The sequence below is a fragment of the Echiichthys vipera genome (genome assembly GCF_963691815.1).
Source record: "Echiichthys vipera genome assembly, chromosome: 20".
NCBI classification, from domain to species: domain Eukaryota; kingdom Metazoa; phylum Chordata; class Actinopteri; order Perciformes; family Trachinidae; genus Echiichthys; species Echiichthys vipera.
Genome location: NC_139845.1, coordinates 7,404,827 through 7,427,057, shown reverse-complemented (window position 1 = coordinate 7,427,057; position 22,231 = coordinate 7,404,827). Strand labels below are relative to the sequence as shown.

General features: G+C 40.7%; 2 protein-coding genes across 5 annotated transcripts in view; both read right to left on the bottom strand.

The window, feature by feature from the left end:
- Window positions 1-729: 729 nt before the first annotated feature.
- chpt1 (choline phosphotransferase 1) lies at window positions 730-8,725 on the bottom strand. Its single transcript, XM_083935283.1, has 8 exons — window positions 8,330-8,725; window positions 6,530-6,677; window positions 6,203-6,344; window positions 6,011-6,095; window positions 5,422-5,553; window positions 5,178-5,336; window positions 4,760-4,885; window positions 730-2,295 (listed from the first exon to the last, which is right to left on the bottom strand). The coding sequence occupies exons 1-8, from the start codon at window positions 8,567-8,569 to the stop codon at window positions 2,185-2,187; spliced, it is 1,143 nt and encodes a 380-aa protein (XP_083791409.1). The 5' UTR covers window positions 8,570-8,725; the 3' UTR covers window positions 730-2,184.
- A 2,251-nt stretch (window positions 8,726-10,976) lies between these two features.
- Window positions 10,977-22,231, bottom strand: part of mybpc1 (myosin binding protein C1) — a 32,234-nt gene continuing 20,979 nt past the window's right edge. For 3 of the 4 annotated variants that reach the window (XM_083934819.1, XM_083934821.1, XM_083934822.1), the window contains 16 exons: window positions 21,873-22,039; window positions 21,590-21,755; window positions 21,401-21,507; window positions 21,167-21,303; window positions 20,447-20,606; window positions 20,255-20,359; window positions 19,978-20,166; window positions 19,245-19,379; window positions 18,371-18,538; window positions 18,151-18,239; window positions 17,879-18,074; window positions 16,989-17,128; window positions 16,737-16,896; window positions 16,219-16,355; window positions 15,778-15,964; window positions 10,977-11,735 (listed from right to left, as the gene is read on the bottom strand). In XM_083934819.1, the coding sequence (XP_083790945.1) occupies window positions 11,638-11,735; window positions 15,778-15,964; window positions 16,219-16,355; window positions 16,737-16,896; window positions 16,989-17,128; window positions 17,879-18,074; window positions 18,151-18,239; window positions 18,371-18,538; window positions 19,245-19,379; window positions 19,978-20,166; window positions 20,255-20,359; window positions 20,447-20,606; window positions 21,167-21,303; window positions 21,401-21,507; window positions 21,590-21,755; window positions 21,873-22,039 (2,341 nt within the window). In that variant the 3' untranslated portion in view covers window positions 10,977-11,637. Of the gene's footprint in view, window positions 11,736-13,478; window positions 13,518-15,777; window positions 15,965-16,218; window positions 16,356-16,736; window positions 16,897-16,988; window positions 17,129-17,878; window positions 18,075-18,150; window positions 18,240-18,370; window positions 18,539-19,244; window positions 19,380-19,977; window positions 20,167-20,254; window positions 20,360-20,446; window positions 20,607-21,166; window positions 21,304-21,400; window positions 21,508-21,589; window positions 21,756-21,872; window positions 22,040-22,231 lie in introns of all 4 variants that reach the window. The other variant, XM_083934820.1, reaches the window with a different exon arrangement.

Genomic DNA, 22,231 nt, shown 5'->3' with positions numbered 1-22,231 from the left:
TAGAAAGGAAAGTTAATATATTTTTTAGTTGTATTGTAACTAAATCCAAGGTAAAGTGCATCCAGTGTGTTTTAATGAAATTTTTATCAGGAGAATATCTCATCTCATCTCATCTTCATCCGCTTATCCGGGGTTGTGTCGCGGGGGCAGCAGCTTTAGCAGGGGACCCCAAACTTCCCTTTCCCGGGCCACATTAACCAGCTCTAACTGGGGGATCCTGAGGCGTTCCCAGGCCAGTGTGGAAATATAATCTCTCCACCTAGTCCTGGGTCTTCCCCGAGGCCTCCCAGCTGGACGTGCCTGGAACACCTCCCTAGGGAGGCGCCCAGGGTTCATCCTTACTAGATGCCCGAACCACCTCAAATGGCTCCTTTCAACACAAAGGAGCAGCGGCTCTACTCCGAGTTCCTCACGGATGGCTGAACTTCTCACCCTATCTCTAAGGGAGACTCCAGCCACCCTCCTGAGGAAACCCATTTCAGCCGCTTGTACCCCTCGTTCTTTCGGTCATGACCCAACTTTCATGACCATAGGTGAGGGTAGAATATCGTTAATTATTATTTGGGGATAATCGTGACATGAAATTTCCACATTGCCCCATGCCTGCATCTCAAATAGTTCTTCTTTCACTACTGACAGTAACAACACATCACATGAAAAATATTGTCTTTATTACAATCTTTTCCACTCATACAGCATCTGTTAGTAGAAATGTGTTTTACTGTATTATTGAACAGTGCAACAGTGTTGAAATCAAGCCTGTATGTTTTAATGCATAGTACCAAAGTCCAACGTAAATTATGCAAAAAAAAAAATCATCTTTTTTTTACGACATGCCCCTCTATTATGTCCAAAAAGTACAATCTGATTTTTTCCAAATAAAATTCCAGAGTACATAATTTACTGGGAGTACAGAAATATCCCTTTTGATCCAAATAAACCTGAATAATGAGCGTGAATTCAAGTCACTCGATACAAGATGACTGATAATCCAACAAATCTTCAAGGACCGAACGAATCACTCACCTATACTTAATATACATTTGTAAAAGTGAAGAAACTTAGAGTGAACTCTTCCAGTAGCAGTGTTATTACTATTGTTGCATCTGGTAGTGATACTTCAGTGGAAAGGAAAAAAAAAAAAAAACGTACAAAGCTGTTTTTAAATATTCACAAGTTAAACAGTAATTACAACAAAAATATTTAAGGCGTTTTCAGTTGAATTCTGTACAATCAGAAATAATTAACTATTAGCCCTTCAGGGAGAAGAACAGAGAAAGCAGAACGAGTCGTGTGTTAGTGCTTCATCGGTCGACGGCGCTCTAAGAGACCCGAGGTTTTATCGTCCAGGATCGAGGATGAGATGAATAACTGAGAATAAAAAACTAATAATAAAAAAAAAAAATGTGTTTGTAAGAGAAGCCTGATAGAAAACCGTCGTCGTTTTCAGCACTAACACAGACTGTTACCCCCGTCACGCAGCGCGTTCACAACCTGCCAGTCCACATCGCAAACTTTATTGGAAATTACTTGAGGTTTTAAAGGTCATTTTAAAATTTGAATCTGCATTTTCAAGCCCTGATTCATGTCAGATTGAGTCACATTCATTTAATAAATAAAAACAAATGATTAAGAAAGCCTTCAACGGGTAATCCGTGTAGTTTGGGCAAATACCAAAGAGATTTACCTCATGACTGTCGTATATTCATGCGTCTAAATATAAATATATGACAATATATGCCACGCGTCTGTAAATTTAAAGTAGATAAAAAATGCTTTGATATTTCCCCAAACTAGAAAAGTACCCATTAAAGAAAACATTTTGGTATTTGAGTTGAATAAGCAGGACGTAGATGTAAAAATCTAAACTATATTTTCTGACGTCTGAATTAAAACGGATTGGCTACAACTGCTGATGAGGAATTCAAAGGAAACTGTGGTTCCATGTAATTTTTCATTCGGTACATCCATGCTTTTCAAACCCTTTTTTTCCTATTTTTTTTGGTTTGTAGTGTTGAGTTGGTTTCATCCGTCTGGTGGGAAAGGCAGTTTTTAATCACAAGTGGTCACTTTGTCAAGGCTGCAGTGGCTCGGGGTTGACGAGGGTCTCTTCTCGTCATCGTCTACTTCCAGGAGCGGGGAGAGATCTGCGTCTCCCTCCGCCTCCTCCCGCCGGGCAAGCCGTCAGTCGCGGTGGCTCTGTGCCGTGATGCTGAAGACGTGGATGCGCAGGTGGGAGGCGATCTGGAGGCACACGCCTGTACAGTAGCGTGTTAGATCCAGCAGAGAGATGACCTGAAGAAAGAGGAGAGGATTGAACATTAAAAACTTCACTACAGCTGCAGTTATGATGAATGTTATTAAACTAGAACATGTTTACATGCTTTAATGTTTAAAAACACTTCCGCATCTGCACTCTCAGCATCTCTGCATCGTCGTTGCAGCCGGGGAATGACTGTAATGTCACTTTCTACCTATATGTAGTATATTTGTGACATCACAACCGTACAGAAGTCCTGACGGCTCGTTTAAAGGCACAGTTTCTGAGTTTCTGAGTACGGGCTGTGTGCATTTCTCTGTGGATTAAATGTTTAGATACTTTCAGTGTACTGGGGGATATACTTTAAAATTAAAAAAAGACATGGAAATCTCACTTTTCACAATATGGGGCCTTTCAAGAGCAGCAATTATGAACAACATGGAGCCGGTATAAAGAAATACAATGACATAACTACAAACATATCAGTAAATTCTTGAAAAAAAGCCATTTGATGTGGCTTAGAGCTTTTAAAAAGGCCTAAATTTAAAAACAATATAGATTTTTAACACAGGCTGCAGCAGGTTTTGAGCTAATTGGTCAACTTCTCTAAACCACCACATATTAATCTTCTGATGTATTATAGCTGTAAACAATCCACCCAACACTTACATAGGAAAGGCAGCAAAGAACTAATTTGTATCTAATTTTATTGTAGTATTTTATACAAATCTCTGTACTTAAGTGTAGTGTTTGAGGCCCTGTTTACACGGATGCGGTTATTTTTAAAAACAGAAACATTTCCCTGCCTTTGTGCCCTACGTTTACACGCAAACGGAGAGTTCACCTCTGAAAACGATAAAGAGATTTTGAAAAACTCCGGTTGTACGTAAAACAGAGAAAAAGCGTTTTGTTTTTTTCCTTGCAGCTGACGTCAAGGTATGTGCCAGAACTTGCACTGCGCCATAGGTGCGACCTGTGTTTACATTTTCATTTGGCTGTTGTGATCATGGATCAGTGGCTGACTTGGGCTTTAGCTTCTCTTTACACTGACACCTACAGGTTTGGCATGATCTTGACGTGTAAACGCAGCCTAAAAAAGGTCCACGATCCATAATGCACAGGTGTTTTCACTTGTTTGTCCTGATCACACTGTTCCTCAGGATTGTTTCCGCGAGCACAGATCGGACTTGATTGACATCTCCTTAAACTTACACCTTTATCTTTCTTTTACATCTTTTCCACAGCAGACATTTTTGCCATACCACATTAGGCGTAACTGATAACATTAACTATGGCTCTGTTCCAAAGTGTCACAGTAAGCCGGCATACACAGTACCAGGTGTTATTTATGTTTTTTATAGCGCTGTTTTTTTCCTGTAGTGACTTGAGGTCTGATCAGCCAGAAAAACTGGAAACACATGTGGGAGTGCGGGACGTTTAGGGCTGCAACAAAACCTCGGCTCCTTTAACTAAAGCACTTGTTGTCTGCCCTGCTCCTCCTGATCCTTATTTAATTGCCACAAGCCTCAACACGCTGGTCCAACTATAAAGTTGTTTTACTTCTCAGACTTTTTCCCTTTTCTATACTTCTTGAAAGAAGGTGAAGTCGTTCAACCCCCTTGTGGTTCAGAAAAAAAGACTTGGATGTTGTTGTTGCAGCTAATGTAAAACCTGATATATGAATCTGTTATTAAGCTTACGAATGGTAGAGATTTGTCGTGGAAATGCCTTTCAAAAAGGTGCATGTGTAGAGTTTGATTTTATCCTTTCATATCAAAGCTGAGCATTAAACCAAAGCCAGGAGAGATAACATCCAAGGAAGGTTTTAGTCGAGTCATCTAGAACCTTGAACTCCAGCTGTAATGAGTCTCTGATTAGACGGCTAAAGTGAAAGTCGCACGAATGGGACTGTGCCTACGTGTACATAAACTTATAGTTTCCATGTCATCACCTGTCCTGCAAGTTTTTTTACTGCAGCTCTCCTCTACACCAGGCTCTATTAAGTTGTCATGACAATGACAGACACAGGTGTGCAAGGAAATAAAAGAAAGGTATATGAGATGAAACTGTTTGGTCGGTTTTTCTGGTTGAACAAAACTTTTTTTCTCTGCAGCAGCCATAAAGATACGTTTGCTTCCGTTTGTTAGGCGAGTCATCCGTGCGGCCTTGGAAGCGTACAGTTTAGTTTAAAGTACGTTGTATCCAAAGCACAAACAGCCACTGTAGAGCGCTTTTCCCACCATCAAATATAAGGACTTAAGTCTAAACTGAACAGACAAATCTCCCGACAACATTTCACTGGTAAGAGACAAATAAAAATGATTGGTTTTGTATCGCAAAACGAAAAACCATACCAGTCAAACAATAGCTCACTTTGGTTGTTGCACTAGGTACATGTTGAGTGGTGGTTGGCAGTTATGTAGGAGTTTTATTATTTTAATATTAAACCATTGGAGTACCCCTTAAAAAACGACTACTATGATTGTGTCCAACACTGACCATGGCGATCCACAGGACTATGTGCTCATTGATGAAGCTGTTGAAGTACTGGTTGAGGAAGAGGAGGCCGGGGCCTATAAAGGCTGTGTCCGCGAGATGCAGCTCGCTCTTGGTCATGTGTGCGACCTGCAAACAGAGAAAACACGAGAAACATGGGTTCACGCAGATGCAACAGTGGGAGCATAATTCAATACACTGTTATAATTAATTTAGGATCTACGTATGTATTTACATTCTGTAACAGCCCCTTTATATAGTTATCATTGCAGCTTGTATTCCATAATTACGGTTTTTAATTTTAAATTATGGCTTGATTAAATTGTACTGTTGAACCGCACTTGTTGTTACCACAGTAACCACGGATGATGCCATATCAACCAGGACTGCAGACATAAGAACTGAGACGAGATGAACGTACCACCAGCTTGTTGGAGATCTTGGACATGACCATTCCAAAGGTGAGCAGGTACAGACAGGGGTGGTGCTCGAACAGCTGGCTGGAGGACTTCTTAAATATGATGAAGGCCAGCGTGAGGACTAGGCCGACGTGCATACCGGGACTCAGCACACTGGTGTCCTAAAACGAGGGAATGTTATTAAGCGTGCATCACAATATAGAATCTGCGATATACGGAAGTTCGAATACATGTTTGGAGACTTACAGCCACAGTTGAGCCGTTTTTGCCAACACCTCCGTTCAAAATGACCTGGAAGTAGTTGTAGCAGGAGTAGAGGGCCCCGCCGATGATGCCAATGATGGGGAAGACGTACAGCTTCAGTCCAATGATGGGCAACTACGGAAACATGTGAAGGTCAAATTAACGCAAAAGCATTCTTCTTATCGTAACAACGATGCTTATATGGAAGCTGCAGGCATGCCGAGCGTGATGGGGGGGCAAAGCAAAAAAATAAAAGAAGAAAAATGCGGGTGACATCATCAGCTTTTTGAGCCAGATCATGTCCAATAGATGACCTGTTGCCATGGCATCAGCTACCCATATTTACCTTCTCACTTCTCTCATGTGTTGTTAAGTCAAGCCTCCAAAGGCAGCACAGAGTAAAAGTAAAACACAAATTCTATTTAAAGACTAGAATGACAACTAAAAAAACTAGGAACTGGTAAGTTTGGTGTAAAAACAAATGGAGAAGAAAACTTTTACTACACAAGGTGAAATGAATGTGCTACTGTGTGTACAGTGTCTGAGCATCTGTACATGTGATGTGTGTAGAAAATACATCGTTCTCAGTTACCGTGGATTGCCAAATGCCCACGCCTCCAAAAGCGGACATCAAATACATGATCGTGATGGCGATCTGCACCTCTGTGACGTCAATCCTGGGAAGAAAGTAACGTGGAGGAGTGAGATTAATAAGTTAAAGTGATACCGGTTCCACAGAGCAAAGCAGCATCTGTGTTGTTACGCTACTGAACGTGTAACTTACAGGCCGAAGCGGAGGGTCCCGGACACGTAGGTCTGCCAGTGAGCGCAGAAGAACATGAACATCCCGACGAAACCACAGAAGAAAATCCAGTCTGGGTATCCTCCTATTCCACATGAAATGCATGTTCCCACAGCAACAAAGACTAGAGGAAGACAAACAAAACAAACAAATAATGAATCTCTCTCCCTGATCCACTAATGCCCTGCAGCTGAGCAATAATAGACTTCAAATTAGGGCCCGACCAATATGAAATTTCTGAGACTGATATGAGATTTTTGAGGGGAAATTTGCGGCCTGAATTTTTGAGTCCAGTGACCATTAAAGCACCTGTGGAGACGGCATCGCAGCCGTGGTCGAAAAGCTCCCCTAGAGGTGAGCTGCTGTTCGTCCTCCTGGCCTGCTTCCCATCAATGGCGTCCAGAGACTGGTAGATGAACAGGCCCAGGGCACTCATGATGAAGGCCCATGCTGGTGCCTGGAGTTGGAGGGGAGAGAGCGAGAGAGAGAGAGACTTTATTTAGGGACCCCTGCTCACAAGAAGGACCACAGACTTTTACTTTGCTATGCAACACACACTTAAGAAATGCAAGATAGAGCTTATAGCAATAAGTTGATTCATCAATTACAAGTTCACGCCCGATGTCAGCTTGGATCGGCTCCAGCGCCCCCGCGCAAATTATGATTTGTATTACAAGTGTTAGGGAAGTGTGTTTTAGTGCCTCACTATCCACGCACACCGCATATTTGTGTGTGCACTGTAAGTATGAGGAAGGAGGGATTCCAGCTGACTGGAGTTGCTCAGTTCCTCTTACTTGGGGTAGAGGTTACAGACCATCTGGATACTAGAGCCGGCCAACACAGAGTGTTTACCACTACGATGTGTGTATGTTTGAGAGTATGTGAGAGGGAGAGACAAGGATAGTCTGTGTTTCAATCCCATGCTGTCCTGAATATGCAGAGATCCCGCTGTTTTCTTCATGTACTAAAGGCCTCAAGGACTGGTGGGGGCAGAGTCTGCTTTTTTAGAGTTATCACAGAACTCTGAACTGTGTCCTCTGGATAGGAAGAATTCCTCTTATATGTTTTGTTTGCGCAGCCATAGGACTTTCATACCTTTACAAGTCGATGAAGATGCATGACCGGGGTCTGCCTTACTAAATTATGAATACGGGGCAAACTCAAATGCCTTTGCACATGTGGAATCTGACAGGAACAGCATGGTGCGTGGACTGCGGACTTAGTTGCAAGGTTCTCACAGTTGGATTGGACAAAGGTGTCAATCTGATAAACGCACTCACACATACTTCCTTCTTGGGTCACTGCTACACAGTGAACCTGCAGTGACAAGATAACTGGGTTATAGGTCAGTGTGTTGCAAGGCCACAGTGTATTTGAGGAATAAGTTTAAGGAATATGCAGCTGAGACAACTACATTAGAGGTAGATCTGCAGCCACACCTCAATCGAGCCACTGCTGTTGTTGTTAGTGGTGTGTAAGATATTAATTCGACAGTGTTACTGAACAAGAGCAGCAGCATATCCTTTCATAACGTCTGTGTTTTGACCCCAAACAGTGCTGCATCACATGAGCCTGTGCAGGAACAACAACAACACAAAGCCACGTCAATGCTGACAACTCTCCAGGAGGAGCGATGTCATACCTAATCCTATTAAAAGATCTCCCAACTGAAGGCGTCCTCGCTTGTATGTGTCCAAGCAAACATGCCACTTTGTGTTTTAAGATGTTTCCAGGATCACCGGGAGAGGGAGTGTAATTCGGCCAACACTGCCATGCATAAAACAGGAACACACTTTAATAAAACATAAACTGCCCTAAGTGATTCTTAGGACAGGACACAGTGGGCGTTAGTGTGCATGTTGGATGAAGCGGGCATGTTATTAAAATACGAGTAGCTGTGAGGCTCAAATGTATGCCGAATTAACAAGTCAAGTGCTTATTCTGGATATATATTAAATAATGTGTTTTTATGCGTGTGACGTTTGCGCAGGGGGGCACGTAAATTCAAATGACGCAATTTCTGAATGGAGGATTCGCGTCCTCTCTGTGCCACACGTAACTGCGGGCTACAAACTTTGGTCCAAGGTCGCTTTTTTTTTGTAAACTCACCTCCTCTGTTGCCGTGGGACAATAATACACAAGCACCATCGTGGAGATGATGTTGACCAGCAGTCCGATAATAGTGAGAGTGTTTGGTGCGATCCATAGCGGCGTTTGCTGGACGAGCCAGTTCCAGTAGATCTGACACGGAGGCTCGAGCAGGGACCGACCAGAGGCGCTGTATTTATGGTCCTCCAACCGCTTGAGTTGTGCGGGGGACAGCGGCTCTGGCCACGGGAAAAGTGGCATTGTTGTTCTTGCCGAGTCACTAACCTCAAATTACCGGTATAAACTTCCCAAGACTCCCGGGTTAGTGGCTATCTTGTTACGGTCGACTCCAAAAAATAGCAGCTCATTTGGCTTTTATAGCTCGGTGACTAGACGAGGCCATTTCCACAGCGGAACCATGAGATGTCGATACGAGTTCGGCAGGAAGTGGGGAACCGGAAGGGAATGATATGGGGGTGCACCGGGAAGTTTAAATAATATTGCAGGTTTTTTTTTTCCAACAGCTTTATTTAAAATTAGTATACATTTAGAAATATATTTTTTTGGTATTGCGTATAACTCTGGGACATGTATAAATTAATCTTTTAAATAAAAATAAATAAATAAAATGACTTACTGTCGAGTGTATATGATGGAAGTAATGGATAAACAATTGGTTCTCATTCCATGTTTGCTCACTTTTAGCTTTTTTGTGACTAATTCTGAGATTTAATACAGCATATAATGATTTAAATAACCTCCTAATCGACTGGTTTATTTAAAATGAGTTGGCATAGATACAAATATTATCCAGGGAACAGTTTACATGGAGAAAACAGCGAACCTGTGCCAGGGGCGATGTTCATTACACAAGGTTATACATATTACAAACGTCTATGGTTTTAACAGCCTTTTCATTTGCTGATTTGGTCATTAGTTTAAAGTAAAGTTCCATTTCCTTTTGAAAGACATAAAAACATGGGGTTTTCTTAGAAATGTACAACATTTTCCCAAAGTAAAATAAAATCTATAGTGAAAGCTTCAATAATAAACAAATAAAATTGTACATATAAATGGCAATTTGTTGCTCCCCCTAATAGTACTGTTTATTGGAATAGTTTCACAGATCACATTGACTGAAAAAAAAAGTTTTTAATCACAAATAAGGTTAAGGAGGTTTCTTACAAAATCATACACAATTATTATCCAGCTAATCATTATATGCAAACATTTAAAGAAAATACACATTAATATTAACAGCTCCTTCTGTAATTTACATCCAGAAGCAGTTGTTCATTTGTTTTGGCTTTGCTCTTCCATGCAAACACTGGGCAGACCTTAACACATTTATTACTGACTCTCTAACTATATATTTGATTTTACTTTGTGAAAATGCTGTTTTTGGTTTCCATATATTACCCCAAGAACGCAGGAAAATGTTACTTTTTATTAAATCTTTTTTTATTTCTTGCAAAATTTCATATTCATAAAAGTACATTTTCTAAGAAACCCCCATGTTTTTATGCTTTTCAAAAGGAAATGGAACTTTACTTTAAACTAATGACCAAATCAGCAAATGGAAAGGCTGTTAAAACCATAGACTTTTGTAATATGTATAAACTTGTGTAACGACATCCTCGTGTTCACTGGATTCTCCTTGTATACTGGTCCCTGTATACTATAAAGTTTAAATAAAGCTGTTGGGAAAAAAAAATATTATGAGGTTATTGAAACTATTATATTCTGTATTAAATCTTAAAAATTAGTTAGTTGTAATCTTTAAAACTACAAAAACAAGCTAAAAGTGAGCAAACACGGACTGAGAAGCAATTGTTTATCCATTTATTCCATCATAAACACACGACAGTAAGTATTTTTATTCATGTATTTATTTTATTGAAAAGATTCAATATAGTTCATTAGTTTTATGTTAGTTCCAGTTCATATGTTCCAGAGTTAAACACAATACAAAAATTGTATTTCTAAATGTAGAAATAATAATAACATAAATTGCAAATACCTCCACCTGCAAAATGTAGTGATTTTGACCGTATTTAACTTAATTTTATAAGCTTACTGTTTAGCTTACTGTTTAGTTTTATGTCAGGAAATTTAAATCCACACTGCCATTCGTCTATCAGCCTAAATGTGTTATATTTAATTCTTAAAATACTGGAATAACACCCATCATGTGTAATTATCTAACTGTAAAATGTGAACTCCCTCCAAATTCTTAGAAAAACCAAGGATGTGACTACAGTGTCTGCAGTGATGCTGTTTATATATTTATTTTTCATAAATTTAGGCTATTATTAGTAAGTATTACATGTGTTTATGTGTTATGTGTCCCTGCAAACATTTTAAGTTTAAGGTGTAAATAAAGAATAGAGGTCTATTTACAATATGTCCTGAGCCTAATTCTTTAAATAATAAAGATAGACAGTTGGGGACCAGTTTGCTAATAGTTTGTATCGTCTGTGCATGAAATCAACATTTACAAATCTCATGTTTTTGTGCACCTTTTACACCGTAATAAATCTGTCTGGTAAATTGCTCCAAAAAAATAATCTCTCTGTTAAAAGCTTCAATCGTTTTTTGTTTTTTAAAAGACACATAGAGGGAGTTATACTATTATAATCCGAACAAACAGAGTACTCAAAACGAGAAATTTAAATTACTTTTTATTGTAATCCATGGGTCATAATTACAAAGGTAAAGGCATGCGCACATGGCTGAGCATCAATCAAGCCTCAAGTCCCATATGAATCCAAAAAGCATAATGTGTCATGCAGAACAAGAAACAGAAAAAAGTGAAATGAACAAATATTAATGTGAATCATCTTATAGAAGGGTCTACATCCAACATTACACATTTTTCTTGCCATATAGAAGTTCTGACACATCGTAACAACACCAAACCTTTGTTTATACATTCCCTTTTCCCTTCTTTCAGACTCCGGAAATAAATTACCACCTTCAACAGACACTCCCAACAAGAATCCACATGTAAATACTGTAAGTGTGTCACTGTGCTATATGTGGTTTGTATATGTTTTACACATCAAGCATCTGAGCTGAAACAGAATCTTTCGAACACAAGAGGGTGACAAAGAAGTGAGCTGGCTTTTTTTTTTCTTCTATTGTAACTAGCTCCAAACCTGCACACAGCATGCCACACCACAGACCAGTACACCCTCCCCCACGCTCCTCCGCCTCTCCATCCCTCCATCCAACCTTCAGGCCGCTGACCTCAGTAGGTGAGAGAAGAGGATCGCTACTGGCGGCAGATGTCTGCAAAGTTAAACTGTCTCATTGCACTCTGTCCGGATTTACTTCTCTTGCTCCACGATCTTCGTCTCATTCAGGTACTTGTCAATCAGGTGTAGGGGCACTCCGCGTTGCATGAGTTCGTAAAAGGTGAAGCCGCCTGAGAGGACGAGAGGAAAACGCTCTTATAATATTCTTGGGGTGGGGGGATCAGAGGTGAAGAGTAGAAAAAAGGAGGAGAGGAGGAAGAAGAGCAAGAAGCTGACCAAGCAGAACAAACAGAATGAAAGGAAGTGTTCACAACACTGTAGAAAGAGTGAGAGGAGAGAAGAAAGGTGGTCAGAATAGCTCACGTACGCAATGCACACTCTAAAATCTCTGCATCTGCTCAGAAGCATGGGTTTATACCACTGTAATGAAATGCAGGTCCAACATTTTTTTTTTTAAATAATTACAGATTAATGAAGCAGACGCTGTCTTTAGTCATCCACAATATGCTCACAGTGGTGGAAGTACTCAGATCTTTACTTATGCATTACAAATTTTACTTAATTTTAAAATTAATCCCAAGTATTAATCGCAAAATGTTCTTACCGTAGAATGCAAAGGGTCCATTTAGAGTGTTTTACTTTATTATACCTATTATACTATACTTTATTATCTGTTGTATAGGACTAGGTGTTGATATCCCTCAATACATTCACACTTAAGTCACCGAAGGGACTCTGTGGAAGTCAAGTGAGTAACGGCATCCTTCAGGTTGTCAAGTGGGCGCCCTCTTTCACTGGCGTTTCGCTGATTAACCCACGACACCTCCAGAAGGTTCTGCAGTCAGACCCAGTGTCCCAGGTTCACTCCCTAGATGCCATCACCTCACTTAAAGGCCCAGGTGAGCTGCTGGCATCTAGGGATTAAGTAGGGATAGCGCCTGGCGATGAGGTGTCTATTATCAGGAATTAACCTCAGTCATTCATTAATCCCAGATAATGGACCCCTTGTTGTGCATTATCCCTCACATATATATTGCATTATTATTTCATAGAATATCCTAATAGCAATAAAGCAGCATTTTACTGGTTAAGCTAATCAAGGAGGAGCTAATTATCATTAATCGTTTATACACTGTTGAGCACTTGAGCCTTTAATAATAATCACATTTTAAATGCTCATCACGCTTTGTGTATAAAATCTGCAGAATGACTACGATATCTGTCAGATAAATGCCGTAGTGTAAACATATACAACGCAAAAATAATCACAATATCCCACTGGAATGTATTACAGTACATGTAGGAAGCTTTACAATGCTGTTCCTAAAATTGTACTAAAACGATTCTTCAGTAAATGTTACTTTCCACCACTGTGAGCTAATGGGGACTGCACTGTCATACACAACTCATCACTCAAATCCAAACAGAACGTGGACAATACCAAGTGTTCGTATGCTTTGTTTGGATCCAGTATGACTTTATTTAACAGCTGAAAAAAAAGCTTTCGACGTCAAGTCAACATAACATAAAACTCCCAGCCCTCGATTCCTTGTTAGCAAGTTTGCAAAAATGTTTTACTCACCTTTTCTGTGGCACAAAACACATGAGATGTCTTTGAATTCACTCCATTTCACACCAACGAATATGGCAATCAATTAAAATATCAGCCCAAATCAGGGCCGGTAAAATTCAGCCAGCAAAGCAGAACTGGGGGAATAATTTGGCAAAAGTTGTCATGCAAACCTTGTTTCATTAATGCCCGATTTCACATGTTCTTTCTCTGGGTCCTGCTTTCGTGGGGGAAGAAAAGCTGCTACAGTCCCACCGACTGAGAGAAGCGATGTTACAAGCTTGCTGAAAGATGCATAATGAATGACATAAGCTTCATATGCCAAAACCATATGAAAGCTTACCTTATATGAGAACATACATTCACAATTCTTGAGTTTGGACTGGGGGAGAGAGAAGAGAAGAGGGGTTAACAAAATGTTTACATGGAGTTATATGTGTGCACCAGGGAATACTGTTGAGTTATTACTGATCTCTTTTATATGAGGAGTTAACTACGTGTGGAATCCGTGGACAACAGTTTAAGACAACACATAAACACAACAGCTCTATATGTTATGCCTACTGAGGTGTGACTGGTGGTGACAGACTGTACGCTGAAGGTGGCGTGTCGTGAGGATGAACAAGATGACCGGATGGACTGGACTGGAGGGAGTTGTGTGAGAACACGGAGGGGGATAAACCTCTACATGTGGTGGTGATGGAAAAGTGTCACCAGATATTATGTGCACTGCACACAAATGAACGGATTATTATTATTATGTCATTATTTTTATCTACTCCAAAAATGGGGTCCAGGAGCCGGTTGCACCAACTGTTCATAAATTCAATCAGCGATTACTCAGCGGAGATTGACACATCTCTTAATTGAAACAGGTTGCATCATATAAACTAGTTCTTGTGTCAAGATAAGTTATTACTAAATATCTACACGCAATAACTGCCAGGTGTAATGGCGCCTTAAAGTCGGATTTCCCACTCGGTAAAGTCGAGAAAACCTCACCACCGTCGACCTCAAAATCCAAGATGGCTGCTCCGTACATTAACATTAGTGACAGCTGTTGTTGTCTTATTTGTGTCTCCATTAAAGTTGTACTCCATAAGATTTGAGATACGTTGTTTCTAGCGGCCTCTCTGGCGTTAAGATGTAATTGCAGGTTCTTTCAGAGCCTCCATCTTGTCACGTTCATGGTCACTGTAGCTGTGTTCGAAATCGTTCCCTCATTCACTCACTCACTATCCCCTATATCGCGTTCATTAAATAGTGCACTAAATAGTGAATGACATTAACCACGGAGAATTTCGTACACCACTACAAAATGGAGTACACACTTTATAGTGCACTACGCCTATGATAGGGAACGATTCTGAACACAGCTTATGTGTGTTGACATTTTTTTCTTTTGCTCTTTTGTAAATTTTATTGAAACACATTTACCTCTCTACTTCCAGTCTGTTCCTGTTATGTTAGCCTCTTAAATCCACACACACACGTTCCTATTATACTTCTGCCCTTACTACAAGCCTGACTCAGAAGTTAGAGTTTCCGATTTTCCGATTACAAGTGAACGCAGCATAGCCGTTGGTCGCTGGGCCAACCAGGCTGTTAACAGCGGCTTATTTACTTATCTAGCCCGCTAATGTCGCCACAGACGAGGATATTGGCATACTCAGCAAAAAGGCAAGTAGAAGTGCTTTCATTAGTGGTTCATATGATCAGTCAGCATAGTTTTAACTCACTCTTTGACAGATAGGAAAACAAAAAAACAATTAAATAGATGAAAATCTTACGGAGTACAACTTTTAATCAGTAGTACACACACTACTGTCTACTTTCTATCTGTGGTCGTGTTGCTGTGGGGTTTGTACCTGGAAATACAATGTCATGTGTTGTTATCAACCTGGCTTCAGCAAACCCCACGGTAAAATAACATTTTAAATGACTTGTACTGAAACGCGCTGATGTAAATGGAATTTCATAAAAACGACACCTCAAATTACAAAACATTATGCTAATATTAGTCTACATTATTGAATAACGTTAGCTAGGTTAGCATAATCAGACATTTCCTGCTTGCAATCAACCCTACCTAGTCGCACCTACATGTACTAATGATTGACATTTTAAATTTAATATACCTTTTCGCACTTAAAGTCGTTATGTTACAGCTGGTGATGCGACTTCCTGTTTTCATAGTTGCATAGCTTTAGATGGATGGTGCTACTAGCAAAAAAGTTTACATGGAGCAACCCGGTCCAGTAAGTCACCATAAACTAGTTCAAAGTTACTAGGAACTGTAGCCATGAATTTATGAATAGCTAGTGCAACGCAATCCAGATACTTACATGTCCACCGCTTATGTGGTCGGCCGTTTGGAAGACTGCAGCACAGTTCAAACACTATGGTACTCCAGTGGAGTTTGTTTCCTAAAGCCATCTTTGCGTCCTCACACTCGTACAGAGACAATTTTGATTTTAAAAAGGATTCATTTGTTTGTATTTTTTTGATTAATTTACTCTTGGAAGAGGCTTGTTGAAATTGGGAAATAAAACTAGAGAGGTGAAAGGCTTTGGGAAACCAGACTCAGATACAGACAGGTACCCAGGGAGGCACACTGAGCTCGCCTCCTGGTCCGCACTGACCTTTGATCTCCAGCTTGCAGTCCACTTGGGCCTCTCCCAGGTCGTTGATGGCCTTGCAAGTGTACATGCCGCCATCATAGGGGCTGGGCTTCCTGATCTCCAGAGTACATACTCCCTGGTTGCTAAACATGCGGTAGCGCGGGTCATCGAGGATGGTGATCTTATTCTTCATCCAGATCACTTTGGCCTGCAGTCAGACATCAGCAGCAAGTACAATATTATTATTTACCGATGGGAATCATGGCCAAAACTACAAAATATAGATGGACCCGAACTGGAAATGAACTGGATCAATTCCCTAAAAGTTACAGATAAATTTAATATTTTTTCTGGCACACTAGGAAGAGATTCGGTGCTATAATACATGATAAACTTGTATTTACCTGAGTGTAATGTGTTATTTATACAAGCACCACTTTTACCTGTGGTTCTCCCACCTACCCTTGGGTTGGCACGGACACTACAGTTGAGAGTAGCGTTGTAGCCGGCGATGGCAAAAGTGTTAATCAGCGGCTGCGTGAACTTTGGCGCCTCCCTGAAGTCGTGGTCGCTGTAATCGTGCATTTTCAACTGCATGCCTGTTGGGGTAAGGGTAAAGGAATGGGGTTGTGCATGATACTGACGCTGAGCGGTATCATGTGGGATATTCCCTGAGTGATGAGGGAAAGACAATGTTTTTGTGTTTATTATCGGCTGAGTCTACATCACCACTGTTAAAGGGCCTGTCAGTCATAGCCCGATTTTAAAGTGAGGCTGTGAATAAGTTCAGGCTCACTTTAGCATGGAAAACATCACTGACAGTACCTTTCAGAAAACAGCTGTGAAAAGAAAAAAAGCAACACATTTTTGACATGTGAAATGCATGTGATTTGTTCCAAAGGTGTGACTTTGGAAGCATTTTCCCCCATCAGAAATGAGTAGTAACCATTCACATTTGTCAACATGACAGTCAGTTTTACCTTCTTTGACGATGAGGGCGCTTTTTTTGCTTTGGGTGGCAGTTTCGCTTAGGCCGCACACGTTCTCCGCAAAGATCCTGAAGAAGTACTCGTTCCCTACCACCAGCTCTGTGATGGTGATGCAGCTGCGATGGTAGTGCTCAATGCATGTGTACCATTCCTATAAAGCAGATCGAAGCTTGTTAATGCAAATATAAAATACACATAATTTGCTATTCTAGTATAGAATATTCTGTAAAACTGATGCTCTACCATTGTCTTTTTGTCTGCTTTTTGAATGGTGTAGCCTGTTATCGGGGCGTTGCCGTTGTCTTTTGGAGGGGTCCAGACCAGAGCCACATTTCCTCCCCAAACATCTTCAATCGTCACAGACTGAGGAGGTCCAGGTAGGTCTAACAATCAAAAAAAAGATGGTGAGCAGACAGTTTGGTCTTGTTATTATCATTTTGAGTCGTTGTACTAACAATAATTAATAGTAACTTTGTTTCAGACAGGGTTAGCTAACTGTTACGAGCATAAGTATTAAATTATGAAGAGACACAAGTGGGGACTACATGTCCATCCCATCAGCATATAACAATAATTACTCATAATATGATTCATTGAGTAATGTGACCAAATCTGGATGAGGGACATAAAATGGGTGGATGGATTAACCCATGAAGATGATTCTTTGCTAAAATTGACACTTCCATATTCCATTATGAGAAAATGACAGTGCTTGTTGCAACAAGAAAATGACAGAAATTGTGGAAAGTGAGTGTTTCCCAAAGTCCAAGATGACGTCCTCAAATGTCTCATTTTGTCCACAACTCAAAGATATTCAATTTACTGTCAAAGAGGAGGAAATAAACCAGAAAATGTTCACATTTAACAAGCTGAAATCAGAGAATTGGGACTTTTTTTATATATAAGAATGACTCAAAATAGTTCCAGATTAATTCAATAGTTGACAATTTATCCATAATTCGATTAATCACTGCATAGCTACAATCAGATACAACATTTTATAAATAAGAATACTGTCTTCAGCAATAAAGAGACAATATTTAAGACTTAACGATAAAATTGAAACATTTTTAATACCTTCTAGGGCCTTTTCTGAGGAAGCTAAATGCAATGCTGTTAAAGACTTCACACACCTACGATTTGTATGTCAACAATGGCCGTGTCCACATGGTTCTCAACCTGCACAGTCATCTCGTACTTTCCAGAGTGGCTGCGTTCTGCTTTACGGATGAAGATGATGCTGTCGCAGTCTGTGTTGCGGATGCTGACGTGGGTAGGCTCTATCTCCTTGCCCTCTTTCATCCAGTTGACCTTCGGCCTGGGTTTGCCCTGCAGACGTCAAACACTGAGTTTATTATTCTGCCCAGAGACAGAGAATATTGATCCTTTGGGAGTTTTTCCATACCATAAATGGCACTACGAGGTTGACTGCTTCTCCAACTCTACGAGTGTACGTCTGCTTCAAGTGTCGGGGGACGCGGATCTTGGGCGGTTCTGAGGAGGAAACAGAACATAATGTGTCAATATCGATGTTTGATTCAATCTTTTCCTTCAAAACTTTTTTTTCTGCCAAGTTAAGCAGAATAGTAAATGTTCAAAAATCTCCAAGGCACTTTTGAGCTCACCAATAACCTCTTTGACCAGGACGGAGTGCTGAATGGTCCGTGGAGCGCTGGCTCCAGCAGCATTGATGGCTTTGACTCGCACTAAAATTTTACTTCCTGGATTCAACCCAGTGATGGTGTACTTGGTCTTCTCTGTCAGCTCCTTGTTGGATACTATCCATTCATCAGCTACGGGGGAAAAAAACTATTTGTTGACAGAATTCACTAAAATTTAACAAACAACAAAAGGCCCCTACAGACGATGTGATAGCACTGATCTTACAGGTTGGACGTCACATTTTGTCAGATAGGTCTAATAAAATTAAAATCTTTGATCGTATGATGGGACATTTCAGATTGTGCCTTGAATGCCTGCTGATTTTTAACAGCCGATGTAAGCAGCATTTGGTTAAGTGTTTATCAATCTATCCATCTATGGCTGCTTACAATGTTGCATTAGCCAGTGTTTTATGTATCATTTCATGCCTTATTCTGGTTCATTTGTAGACCTGAGTTTTAGCAGCAGTCGCATTGTGAATTCAGATGTCTATCTAAAGTCTGATTAGCAGTTAAATCTTAGCCAAAGTCAAAGTCTATCTTTATGAAACCAGCTCCATATGTTGTACAAATTAGTTCTTTACGAGCATACCCATGAATGAAATTTCTTAAAACCTTTACAATTTCTACGCAGGCTGTGTTTTGCTGCAACATCTCTAAACTGGCTATTGTTGGATGTGTTTCTCAGTGTGGTTTAGGACCAACAGTTTGGATTGATGGAAAAAGGTTTCACCATGTTTTTCTTATAAATGTAAACTTTCTTCTGGAGCCATTCCAAAAATCACACAGTTAGGCTTTTTTTTAATTGTTATTTTTAGAAGATTTGAGGTTGTCTCACTTCCTTCTATGCAGTACTCCACTAAGTATCCATCCAGACCGGCAGCTCCGATGGTTTCGGGAGGACGCCACTTGACGGTCACTGTGGTATCGGTAACATCGTCCACGACCAGCATGGTGGGCTCACTGGTCACAGCTGAGTGGAGATAAAGGTTTTAGAGATCAGAAGGGTCACAACCACCATTCCTCACTGGTTTTCTAACAATGGGTATGAATGAGATCGGAAAACATCCATTTTGGCAAGTCACGAAGATGTAAAGATGTGAGCAAGGCGCCTCTCTCTTTGGCTGGTATGCTATCAATCTACATGTCAGATCTCATTAGTCCCTGCTCTTTCCATCTATTCTTGTATTCTGAATCATATTTAACTCCTATTCAACCCCCTGACAGACCTGATCTCCTAAACCTCTAATCCGCAGATGATTTGGCAGCCATTATAAAGACATATTTAATATCCTCTAAAGCTCCTGCGTGTCCAGTGGAGGTCACAGTCAGAATGCTTAGGGTGGTGGGGAATGGGGAGGAACAGCTGCGTTGCAGGGGTACCAAGGGCAGATCACACATGCACTATCATCGGCCCACTCTTTGAAATTTCCTCCATTATTATGAAACGGTTGTTAGATAAACTGAAACCTTGTGTAATACTTTCCTGGACAGCTTATTGGCAGTAACAGCTCAAAGGCTAGTGTTTAGACTGCTTAGTGGATATTCATGGGGACACTTGGGCTACTCACCGAGGGGAGTAAAGGCTTTGGACGGATCACTGGGCTTGGACACACCAATGGCATTGACTGCGAAGATCCGCACCTCATACGGCACTCCTTCAATCATCTTCTTGGGCTCGAACGATGTTTCTTTGATCAGGTCAAAGTTCAGTCTCATCCATCTGGAGCTCTGTTTCTTTTTTCTCTCAACAAAGTACCCTTTAGAGGACATTCAGAGAGCTTGTCATTAAACACCAACACTTACTGTATATCTGAGGTGCGGTAATAAGTAAAACACTATTTTTACCTAATATTGGTGAACCTCCATCATATTTTGGTGGTTCCCATGTCATAGAGCACCAATCACCGCCCACCTCTGTGACCAATGGAGCTTCTGGAGGGTCGGGGATGTCTGCAGACAACATATGGCCACGACAACTTGAGGATTCAATAACAAAATTAGCAGTTATCTAGCTTTAAGTGTTTTATGATCACCCACCTACAACCTTGATTTTGACACTGGCTGTGGCTTCACCGGCCTCATTCTGCAGGACTATCTTGTAGTTGCCTGTGTCCTCCCGCTCTGTGACGTCAATTGTCAGGCTGGTCTGGTCGCCGTATGTTTCAGCTCGGACACGATTGCCCGACTCAAGAATCACCTAAGACAAACAAGACGGGTAAAAAAAATTAAAGGTGAAGGAAGAATCGAAGGCTGGGAATATTCTATGTTTTTGATATTGTTAACAAATGCCATAAAAAGACAGAAACGGTCAATTCAATTATCCTACAAACAGCTTTTTTTCTGTGTAAGCCTGATATTTGCTCTTCCTCTGCGCTATAATTGTTCAACCTAAATCAATGACCTACCTATGATCATTAAATACAAATTAGCTTTCCAATTCCACATACACTGACCTATGGCTAGAAATATCCACAAGAGCATCCACGGTTGAAAACAATCCCCAACAAATGCACTGTTTACTTTTGCTTGAGTAATGTTTGATGAAGCCTTCAGTGCCCAGCTGTTTGAGGAAATTACTGAACCTTTTTTTTTAAATGAAAGTGCACATTTGTAACCAGTTTTTAAATATATCTGTCTTCAGGAGGAACCAATGGGCTCGAGTTTCAGAGAAAGGATTGTGAATTTGCAAGTTTTGGTCTTTACATTGGATTTGTTAACAGTAAAGAAAGCTAGCCTTATACTTTAAAAGAAGCTCACCCTTTCTCCCTTCATCCACACCACTCTGGGTGCTGGTTCTCCACTGATGGGGATCTCCAAGCGAAGTTTGTTTCCGGCCACAATCGTCACTGTGTTGTCCGGGAAGTTCATGCTCTCCAGGTGTACCCTTGGTGGGTCTACAGAGAATTAAATCACACCATAAATAATAGTTTTTTTTATTGTAGGATGTCCAGATATAAGATTGTCCAATCCAATCAAGCATAGGTTGTGTACCAATAATGTGAATTTTGGCGGAGAGGCTCTCTGAATATCCCTCAGGTACAAAAGTGTAATCTCCTGCATCGTGAAGGGAACAGGCCTCAATCTCAAGACGATGGTCCCTGGAAATCCAAAATTATATCAGTTAGCAATTGTGTGCTATAGATTTTGACTGAAAAGGGTTTAAAAGGGGTTATTACATACTTATTTTTGTGTATGATGTTGATGCGGTCATTGGGCTGGATCAGCTGCCCATTCCTGTACCAACGACCTGGGACGTTGCCGGGGGAAATCTCACAGTGCAGCTTGAGGGGTTGACCCAGCATCACCGTCATATCCTGCAGGTCCTGGAACACCTTCAGTGGTTTCACTAATTAAAAATATGAGAAGGGTTGTAGAGCAGAATAGAGCACATGAATGCTAATTAATTTGAAAAGCATGCAAACAAACAGGAATTATGAAAAAAAAAGGCAGGGGTGCTACATACAGTCGACCTGTACGCGAGCCTCAGATGTGCCACCGGTAGCCATGATAGAGTAAGTTCCAGTGTCCTCCTTGGAGGCGTCATCGATCACCAGGAAGTGTTTTGTTCCTTCGCACTTAACTCTGTATCTGGAGCGCACGCCTGTTGGAACCTCAACGCCGTTCTTCATCCTGAAGGAGGAAGAAGCGTTTGGAATTTGTTTCATACGCACACATCGTGGATAAATGAACAGCTAAACGTAGACATGACTGTTCTAATGTTGCGTTAACAGTGGTACAGAAGTGTTACCTCTATCTTTATCTTATGGGTTAAAGCATTACGGTAAAAAGCTGTTTCATTTGGTACAGAAGGGGAAAATAGAG

Coding starts and splice junctions, on each gene's coding strand:
- chpt1 (XM_083935283.1), bottom strand. CDS start 8,569: ATGCCACTTTTCCCGTGGCCAGAGCCGCTGTCCCCCGCACAACTCAAG. Junction 6,678..8,329: donor GTCCCACGGCAACAGAGGAG/GTGAGTTTACAA, acceptor CTCCAACTCCAG/GCACCAGCATGGGCCTTCAT. Junction 5,554..6,010: donor TGGGCATTTGGCAATCCACG/GTAACTGAGAAC, acceptor ATGTTTCCGTAG/TTGCCCATCATTGGACTGAA.